At 39.6% G+C, this 10,480-nt stretch overlaps 1 protein-coding gene across 1 annotated transcript; it reads left to right on the top strand.

Annotated features, from left to right (window-relative positions):
* The first annotated feature begins 4,749 nt into the window (after positions 1-4,749).
* aprt.L (adenine phosphoribosyltransferase L homeolog) lies at positions 4,750-10,100 on the top strand. Its single transcript, XM_018241502.2, has 5 exons — positions 4,750-4,908; positions 6,475-6,578; positions 6,967-7,100; positions 7,868-7,946; positions 9,524-10,100. Exons 1-5 carry the CDS (start codon positions 4,826-4,828, stop codon positions 9,664-9,666), a joined length of 543 nt encoding a protein of 180 aa, XP_018096991.1. The 5' UTR covers positions 4,750-4,825; the 3' UTR covers positions 9,667-10,100.
* The last annotated feature ends 380 nt before the right edge of the window (positions 10,101-10,480 follow it).

Genomic DNA, 10,480 nt, shown 5'->3' with positions numbered 1-10,480 from the left:
ACATGTACATAATAAGGGAACAGATATTTCTACATACATAAATGATATGTTTTAATGCACACATGTATAATTAATAGGGATGGGTGAATTTTTCCGCCTTGTTTCACCGCAGAAATAACGCCCATAGACTTGTATGGCGTTGCGTTGTGCGTCAAAAAAAAAAACAAAACATTTTTGACGCCCATAGGCTGCGACATTTCGCTGGCGGCGAATTTTTTACGAAACGGGTCAAATTCGCCCATCCCTAATAATTAAGCTAACAAGGGATGAGAAATATGTGGAGGCCTATTTATCCAAAAGTCAGATTTTAGTGGTTTTAGAGGTTTTTGGCTAAACTCGCTTCTCTAAAACTAGGAATGTCATGACATTTATTGAAAGATCCAAAAAGTACGAAAGGAAATTACACTGAGTGATGCACTAAAAAATTCGAATTCCTTGAAAATCTTAAAAATCTTAGTTTTTCGGATATTTCCTAGCGAAAAGAAATCCTTAAACCTCTAAATCCAGACTGATTTAAAACGGTCTAATAGGATAAATGTAGCTCCCATTGACTTCTGTAGGACCTCAACAGCTTTTACCTGGTGACGTTTTGTATTAGCAGTTTTCGTGGTTTTTACACTTATTAGATATGAAAAATTTTAGAGCTTTTTTTTAAAAAAATGGGAAAATAGATATTTTAGATATTTGTGGAACAAAACAAATTTGATTCTTAGTAAATGGGCCCTGTAGTAGGTAACCACCTGCAAAAGCCTCAATAAATTACCAACACGGACACTCAGGATTTAGTGGAGGAAATTACTGGAGCTTTTATTGAAGAACTTGGATTACTAAACCTAAATTTATTCTTGATGATTTCAAAGGATGCCTAAGCTTAGCTTCTCCATATCAGTGACCCTCAAAAGAAGTCCTAACAGGATCCAAATGATGAGCTCCTTATAGTCATAATTATTATTACATTAGGTTCAATATATAGGCCCTTTAACCTCTTATTGTCTGTCTAACTGTGCTAAAAAAGTTAGGCTTTGCCTTAAGCAAGTAACCATGTGCTAGATTTAAATGAATGCTACTGCTAAATGCCCAGCTTTTCCAAACTATAAATGGGGTATCAGGGTGAGGGCTGTACCAAGACTTGTCTACGTCATTGATGATTTACACTAAGGACTGCGCTCCCTTATTTCCCATCCAGAGTGCATCATCTGATCAACTCAGAGCTATCGGCACCAAACAGTCGATGCATTTTGCCAGGTATTATCAAAAGGTATTTCCTCACCTTATAGGCTATGACAGGGATCACTAACCTTTTGAACCCGTGAGCAACATTCAGAAGTAAAAGGAGTTGGGGAGCAACATTAGCATTAAAAATGTTCTGGGGTGCCAAATAAGTGCTGTGATTGGCTATTTGGTAGCCCCTATGTGGATTGTCAACCTACATTGTTTGGCAGTACACCTGGTAAACCAAAACTTGCCTCCAAGCCTGGAATTCAAAAATAAGCACCTGCTTTGAGGCTACTGGGAGCAACATGTTGCTCACGAGCTACTGGTTGGGGATCACTGGGCTATGATATGCTCACTGAAAATTGAATTTGGAGAAAATGGATAGCAGTTAAGCTTCTCTTGACCTAGGGGCAAATTTACTTAAAGGGGCACCAATCATGACCAAAATCATTTACTACGTAAATACACTATGTGAAAGTTCAAGAAATCAGATTTTTAAAACAGAATTGTTTGTATAATGTAAATCATCAGCTCACTATACCTTCTGCAAGATCTCCCCTATCTCCCCTGCAGTTCTAGCTGAGGCAGGCATCTTGGATTTCACTGGCTCCTCCTACCCATATCTTCCCAGCCAACTGCAACTCTGAAATCTCGCACATGCTCAGTTGAAATTCCTTGATTGCTTATCAAGCAAATCAGCCAAACCTCTGTGTTAGCTGTTGTTCAGTAGTGCTGCCACCTGCTGGAAGTTAGTGTGTGCCCTTCATTTGCATAATGACTTCACCAGCAGGGGACAAGATCTCCTGATACTTCTAGTGGAGGTGTTTATTTAAACAAGGCATTCCGGGTAGAATCCGACAGTCGTGTCGCGTCGGATCAACGCTGCGACACCATGCGACAATTCTATTTCTTACCTTATTTTTGTTGCATGTGACAATTCGCATGCGTTTTGTCGCAGCGCGTCGGAATGCGACAAAATCGTTCGTGGAGTCCTACCCTTAAAGGGAACTATCATGAAAATGTAATATAAGTTCATCATACTGAAATAAGATACTTTCTAAACACAACCAATAAAAAATTCTGAAACAATCAAGGTTATGTTTACTATCCCTCTCTCAGCATCTGTTTTTCTTCCTTCTGTCTTGATGCAGGAGTTGGGTGTCAGATTTTCATTGGCCGTTCGTTCCCATATATCTTATAGTCTAGCAGATGTATTAGAGCTCACTCTATAATAACTGATTCCAGGACAAACAAATCTAACAAAATAACTGACTTTGGCACAAATTGTACATGTAGAGAGACGGGATTTCTGGTGATATTAATACAGTGAGCTCTAATACATGTTCTACTCAAAAGGAGCCTCCCTAAAAGATATATTGGATCTAACTGTCATCAAAATATTGCTGAGAAAGGAAGCAATGTTGGAAATTGGAGACCTTTACCCCACAGGGATTGAGTAGGGAATATGATTTGCCTGCTATTTTTTATTCTTAATAGTTTTAAATTGTTTTTTAATTGTATGTCTTTCGGATATCTTTTGAAATTGGATAAACATTTGGGTGTGTAACTAGATAAAGCGTTAATGTAACATTGTGTAATATGTAACATTGTATCAACCTGTTTGGGAATTGTACATAGTAACGGAATGTTGCCAGTAGGTGACGAAATATTCTTGTCTATAAAAGGGATTAATTGCCCAGTGTTTGGTAATCTTGATAAAGGGCTGGTGGTGACCTGGAATGTTGCTGTTAACCAGGTTCTGCCATGTGTATCCAAGAAATGCATTTTAATTATGAAAAACTTGGTGCTATATGAAGAACTTTGTCCAGATAAAATGTTATATGATAGATTTAGACTGGGATTCCAAACAGGCCCTGGCAAACATATATTCACATTAAATACTAGTTTTCTTCTGCACCATTGACAGTACTTTATGGCAGAACTCGTTATTGTACACCCTTTTTATATTGTTTTATGATCTTGTTATATTCACAAGAGTGGTGATTTAATGGTAGATATGGCTAGTACTGTCCAGTACTGTCCACATCATTACATGAACCACAGTCATTCACTCTATTAGTATGTTTGCTTGTGTAAATATAACCACATACCTCCCAACTGTCTCGTTTTTCACACCAGATTTTGACAGCTCAACCCGCAGTCCTGGATTGCTACTGAAATGTCTGGACTATCTGTTTGATATCCTGCACTGAATGAACAGCCAGAAAAAGATACAATGTTTCTGAAATGTAATTGAATAAGATGCTTTTGGCAGAGAGCCCAGAATACTCAGCAGCTGCACTTAAATACATTTGTAACAATTTAAAATAAGCAGGTCTCTTGGGGAAACTAACTGCAATTCACCTTTATTAGTAAAACTGTAATAACACAAAAAAAAAACTGACCCTAAACCCCCCAGAAATGTGTTTAAACTTGGCCTGCCAGTTCTTTTTGTCCCTCTTTCAATTTTTAAATGTTGGATGGTATGTAGCAGTATTTTCAAGCCCAGTACTAACTGTGGCAACTTGTTTAATTGATAGAGAGAGAGAGAGAAAAAGAGAGAGAAAGAGAGAGAAATAAGAAAGGGGACTGTCATCATTGTTAGGCGTCTGCAGCCTCCTCATCAAAAGACTCCTATAAACACAATGACCTGAGGCAGCACAAAAGCCCTTCCCGCGCCTTATTAAAGGGATACTGTCATGGGAAAACATGTTTTTTTTTTCAAAATGAATCAGTTAATAGTGCTGCTCCAGCAGAATTCTGCACTGAAATCCATTTCTCAAAAGAGCAAACAGTTTTTTTTTATTTTCAATTTTGAAATCTGACATGGGGCTAGACATATTGTCCATTTCCCAGCTGCCCCCAGTCATGTGACTGATAAACTTTAGTCACTTTTTACTGCTGTACTGCAAATTGGAGTGATATCACCAGCAGCCTAACAACAGAACAATGGGAAGATAATCAGATAGCAGCTCCCTAACACAAGATAACAGCTTCCTGGTAGATCTAAAGACAACACTCAATAGTAAAAGCCAAGTCCCACTGAGACTGAGTCAGTTACATTTAGTAGGAGATGCCAGAAAGTAGTTCCATCCTAAAGTCACAGGACTGGGGCAGCTGGGAAACTGACAATATGCAGTGGCGGAAATACTGGGGGAGCAGGGGGTGCGAGCGGGACAGGGCCCGCACCCCCTTAGGCCCCCCGCAGCTCACGCGCCACTGACAAATGCGGCCGTACGGAGGGGGCGGGGCCCAGCTGCGTGTCACGCACCAGGGCCCGCCCCTTCTAGTGACGCTACTGACTATGTCTAGCCCCATGTCAGATTTCAAAATTAAATATAAAAAAATCTGTTTGCTCTTTTGAGAAATGGATTTCAGTGTAGAATTCAGAACAATGTACAATGTAGAACAATTACCTATTTCTCACATTCCTCAATTTTCAAAGTAACACACGTTTATGTCCTCACAGTTCCCTCACTCAGAAAAAAAAAAGGGCGAGACCATTACAGTTACAATAGGGGCGTGTGTAGATGGTCCTGCCCACTCTCGCTTCAGTGTCACCGCGTGGCTTCCGCAGAAGGGACTTCTTCCAACACGAGAGGAGCAGATTATGTCCGATCAGGAGAAAGAAGCGATTATTCGGCGAGCGGTTCGAGCTTTTCCCGATTTCCCTTCCCCTGGGATCTGTTTTAGGTAAGGCGGGACCAATAAAACGGAGAGCAGGGCGGTATCACTATCAGGATTGCTGGACCCAACCGGCAGCCTCGCTTTAAAGCAGCACGGAGCAGCGTTTGGAGTAATAGTGCTTGAGCCTGTCCTGTGTTCAGCTGCAGCGTTACAGTGTTACACACAATGTACAGCCCTGGCCTTGTCTGTGCCTTCTCCTTCCAATGAGACACTCGTGCTGTCAGACTGTAGTGTGCAGCGTAAATATGTATAATATGTCTAAACCTGTCCTCCTTTATAATAGTAGGAAGAAGCCATTGCCTGGATGTAAGTATATAGAGATAAAAGGCTAATACTGCGGCAGTTGCACAGAAGGGTAAAGTTCTATAAAAATGCTGCTTCCTCAGATTTCCCATCTGAACTGTGACCCTGCAGATCCTCTAACAGCTAATGTGCTGGAGCTTGTACAGATTATGTTACAGTACAGCACATAAGGCCTGGATCACTTTGTTGCCATTTGCCATGGATATCCAACGCTGCTTCTTTTTTCCTGATTTAAAAAAACAAAACTGAAAAAAAAACCAGCACTGCGCTCAACAGCAACTGTCCAAAGTGATTTATTTCCAACAAAAATGTCCGACGTTTCGCTCTTCCCCTGAGGAAGATCGCAGTTGGTGATCACAACGTTGGAATTTTTTTTTTTTATATACAATACAGACTGATCATTTCCGTATTCACATATGTCTAGAAACCAACTAGTACAGTTAGGGGCAGATTTATCAAGGGTCAAATTGAAAATGCTAATTTTTAAATTCGCTTTTCGAAATTATTTTAGTGGAATTCGACTAGGGAATAGTCCATATTCGATTCGAAATTTGTCATGTGCTGTGCCTTTAAGAATTCAAATTTGACTATTCGCCATCTAAAACCTGCCGAATTGGTATTTTAGCCTATGGCGGACCTCCTACAATCAATTTGGAGTCGTTGGGTGGACTTTTTAAAAAAATTCAAATCGAATTCGATTCGAATTTGCAGCTCGATCCTATTGAACCTATTTAATAGATTTCGATTAGTCGTTTTTTGTTTTTTTTAGAAACTCCCATAAACTCGAAATTCCACCCTTGATAAATCTGCCCCTTAAAGTCCTTTTATTTAAAGGTCTGTTTAAATCTGGACATGGGTGTCTAGGATTGTCTATGGCAGTGATCCCCAATCAGTGGCTCGTAAGGATCATGTTGCTCACCAACTCTTAGTGGCCTCAAAGCAGGTGCTTATATTTGAATTCCAGGCTTGGAGGCTTTGGTTGTATAAAAACCAGATGTACTGCCAAACAGAGCCTCCCGTAGGCTGCCAGTCCACATAGGGGCTACCAATTAGCCAATCACAGCCCTTATTTGACACCTTTTCATGCTTTCATTGCTCCCCAAATCTTTTTACATTTGAGTTTTGCTCATGGGCAAAAAAAGATTGGGCACCCCTGGTCTAGGATATGAAAGCAGTTTGTACCAATTATTTGTTGTTATGATTCAGGGTGTTTGGGTTATTTATGCCTTTCCAAAACTGACCACCTTGCTCTTTCCCATGTTATTGTAGAGATATTACTCCTGTCCTTAAAGACCCTTTGGCTTTCTGCTCTGCCATTGATCTCTTCGAGAGACACCTGAGGGCAAATTTTCCAAAGATTGATGTCATTGCTGGTAAGAGACTTGTCTGATCTTTACAAGTTGCCCCTGCCTGAATCAATGTTGATTTGCTATGTATGCAGATAAATCCCCCCCCCCCGGGTTTACCTTCTGGGTGGTTTTCACTCCGGTGCCTGCTTTTTTTTCATGCCCAGCTCAATACGCGAGTATGAATCCCGGCACTGAGCCCAGCCTGTTGAATAGACTGTAAAGCACCGGGAAAGTAAATTGAGGACATAATGACAAACTTCCGGGTATTGAAAGAATTCAAGGTTTTGTATGGCTTATATTGCTGAGCAAAACCAGGTTACTGCCATGATCTGTTATATAATTTGGTTTACTTTTTAAAAAGCTTAATGTAATAAAATGAATGTTTTCATAAATGAAACTAATGTTCTTACAGGGCTTGATTCTCGAGGATTTTTGTTTGGTCCATCGCTGGCTCAGAGATTCAATATTGGGTTTTTGTTGATAAGAAAGAAGGGAAAGTTGCCTGGTCCCACAGAATCTGTTAGCTACAGTCTGGAATATGGAAAGGTAATTTAATCCGATTTAATCCACAGTTTGCTGCAGAAGCATCACTGATGCGGTCAAGTACTTTTTAGTGTTTGCTTGTGAGACCCCACTACAGGTATGGGATCAGAATTACGGAATGGCCGCCTCCCATAGACTCCATTTTATACTTATAATCCACATTTTTAAAAATGATTTTCTTTTTCTCTGTAATAATAAAACAGTACCTTGTACTTGATCCAAACTAAGATATAATTAATCCTTATAGGAAGCAAAACAAGGCTCTTGGGATTATTTAATGTTTACATGATTTCTAGGTAGGAAGATCCAAATTTCAGAAAGAACCATTATTCCAGAAAACGCCCGAGCATTCTGGATAAAAGATCCCATACCTGTACTTGAGATCATTGGATCAGTATTTACTCACCAAGGTTAAACATCAAATGTTTGGCCTTGATCTATTTTTTTGATATGTTGGTCACCAATTCGATGGGCACAGAACTAAAAGGTAGAATTGAACCATTCCATTCAGAGAGACCCTGATGACCAGATAGCCATTTAAATAAAAAATGCAAAGGCAGATAAACCAAAAGCTACTAAAAAATATTTGCTTAGGACAAGGAAGTGAGGACTATGGACTTGTGTTGCAAATATACAGCTGTATCGAAGGCCGCAGATTATATTTTTATTCTGCAAATGTGTAATCATATTTCGGGGTGTAAAGATGTTCTGGTGAGTGACAGTTTGCATGTGGGTCCATAACCAATCATTTGTCCATTTCATTCCTTCAGGCTGAATTGGAAATGCAGTGCGATGCAGTGGAGGCTGGACAGAAAGTGGTTCTTATCGATGATCTTCTTGCTACTGGAGGTGAAAATGTTCATATTTTTTTTCTGACATACAAGGGCTGACTTCCTTAGTGAAATACTGTCAATATAGATATAGTGCCCACACTCTGATGGAGACGAAAAGCGTGTGTGTGTGTATACATATATGTATATGTGTGTATAATTAACACCTGGGCTGCCCTTCATGCACATGGATGTGGAGGATATAAATCCCTCTTTTTCTCAAACTGTTAATAAAAAAAAAATAAACAAAATGTTAAAGGAGACACATAAGATAAGTGGAACCCCCACTAATCTTGAAGGCAATAATGGATAATATATGGTGCTGTTTTTACTTTGGAAATATTCTCTTTAAAAATGGCCCTTTATTGTAGCTCCTTATAGATCTGCTACAGTTTATGTTTCAAATGAGTGGTGGGCATGTCCTAATCATCCCTGCCAGAAGCTCGGGTGAAGACAGACTTCAGTTCCCTATGAGGTCGGCCTAGCTGCTGATTGGTTCCTATCCTACAGTGCATGGATGTTTGCAGAAGTCCAGGGAGGGTATCCTCGGGGTTGTAAGGTCGTACTATGCCGGCTTATTTTTAAGACTTTGAAAAGGGAAAGGACTGAAAACTTCTTGAAGGCGACCCCAGGACCTGATACAGCAAATTTGGACTTTGACAGCAGATATTGAGGAGGAGGAGGAGGATATGATTGATACAATAAACAACAAAAAAGCTCCCAGGCCTGATGGGCTTACAGCAGAATTCTTTGAGGTCTTTAAGGAGCTGTTCGTCCAGATATTAACAAAAGTGTTTAATGAATGTCTGTCTGAGGAGTGGATTGTGTGAGTCAATGAGGGTCTTTGCCTTAATTCTGCTCTCAAAGGGGAAGGACGAAGAGAAGATTGAGAACTATCGGGACCTTCCCCATAGGCTAACATTGCACCTCAGTAGGTTTTAGGTGGCGAAGTAGGGGGTCGAAGTTTTTTTTAAAGAGACAGTACTTCAACTATCGAATGGTCGCATAGTCGAACGATTTTTAGTTTGAATCGTTCGATTCGAAGTCGTGGTCGACGTAGCCAAAAAAAAACATTCGAAATTCGAAGTTTTTTTTATTCTATTCCTTCACACGAGCAAAGTAAATGGGCCCCTAAGAGTCAGTCCCAGAATAACTGTGCCTGCCATGTAAATTTGGGAGCTGTTATTACAGAGAAAAAAGGAAATCATTTTTAAAAATGTGGATTATTAGGATAAAATTGAGTCTATGGGAGACAGCCTTTCTTTAATTCATAACTGTTTGGATAACCGGTCTTCAGATAACGGATCACATACCTGTATCGTATCTGCAGCTCTCCCTCCTTAGTCCCATTTTAAACGTATCAGCTTGTCATTCAGAAGGCTTCCTTTACAAAATCTTGATATGTGATCTGACAAACATATCAATTAACAATCCATCAGCCTCTCCAGAGTTTTTTTTTAACTACCCTTGAATTTTTCAATTAATAAATAACCCCCTAAAAATAAATCTGCTTTTTATTTAGCCATTTTAGATTGATGTAGTCTAATCATTGTGACACCTTTTTGCATTATTCTTATTATTTATCATTGACTGCAGGCACCATGAATGCAGCATGCGAGCTGATAAAAAGAAGAAATGCGGAGATCCTGGAGTGTTTAGTTGTAATAGAACTGAAATCTCTGAACGGTGCAGAGAAGCTAAAGCCTTACCCAGTCCACTCGCTGCTACAATATGACTAGGGAACAAAGTTCTGTGGAATCGTGGGAATCTTGCCTTGCTCTCGACCAAAAAGTCTTCCAGGGATTGTGTGTAAAAATGAAAATAATTGTGACTTATGTTTTTTATCTATTGCATATAAATACTACAGATTTTATTTGCCTACCTGTGTACAATGAAAGGCGGAGATGTGTGTGAACTCCTGCGCCAATCAGAAGAGAGCTTTTAGATTTCTTTCCCCCCCCATAGTAACCAACTGCTGGACAGGAAGTGGTTATATCTGCATTTACCGAAGGAATTAGTGTTTGTGGAATCTTCATTCTTTACAATATTACACAATAACAAAGAAATGTGAATTTAGAAGGCTATTTCTTGTTCCGGACATGGCACTGCATAACAATCCTAGCATGTTTTGAAAGCTTAGATTTAAAAATAAATATAAATTTTTCCTGGGTAAGCAAAGTTCCTCCTAATATTCCGGAGTATGTTGGCAATTTGTGGTTCTTTTATTATAACTATAGTTAATATTTGTCCCCCTTAATGTTTTATAGCTTAACTAATACATGTAATAAAATGTTCATTTTCATAATAGGGACAAATGAGCCCCCTGTATACACCAGTACCAAAATATACACATAGTGCCAGCTGTATGTGTATGAACTTTATTAAGAACATTTTATCTCCCACAACTTTAAGGGATACGGTCATGGTAAAACAATCATACTTATGAAAAGCAGGGGGAGCCCCTGCCTTACTTCCCAGCCATGCAGAATTCAAGCAGCTTTGTTTATGACGATTCCTAAGCAGCCCAGACCACACTGAGCATGTGCAGGGTCA

This window comes from Xenopus laevis, chromosome 4L (assembly GCF_017654675.1).
Source record: "Xenopus laevis strain J_2021 chromosome 4L, Xenopus_laevis_v10.1, whole genome shotgun sequence".
In the NCBI taxonomy this organism is placed as follows: Eukaryota; Metazoa; Chordata; class Amphibia; order Anura; family Pipidae; genus Xenopus; species Xenopus laevis.
Note: the sequence above shows the minus strand (reverse complement) of the source record. Positions and strands in the feature narration are given on the sequence as shown.

Coding starts and splice junctions, on each gene's coding strand:
- aprt.L (XM_018241502.2), top strand. CDS start 4,826: ATGTCCGATCAGGAGAAAGAAGCGATTATTCGGCGAGCGGTTCGAGCT. Junction 4,909..6,474: donor TCCCCTGGGATCTGTTTTAG/GTAAGGCGGGAC, acceptor ATGTTATTGTAG/AGATATTACTCCTGTCCTTA. Junction 7,947..9,523: donor TGATCTTCTTGCTACTGGAG/GTGAAAATGTTC, acceptor CATTGACTGCAG/GCACCATGAATGCAGCATGC.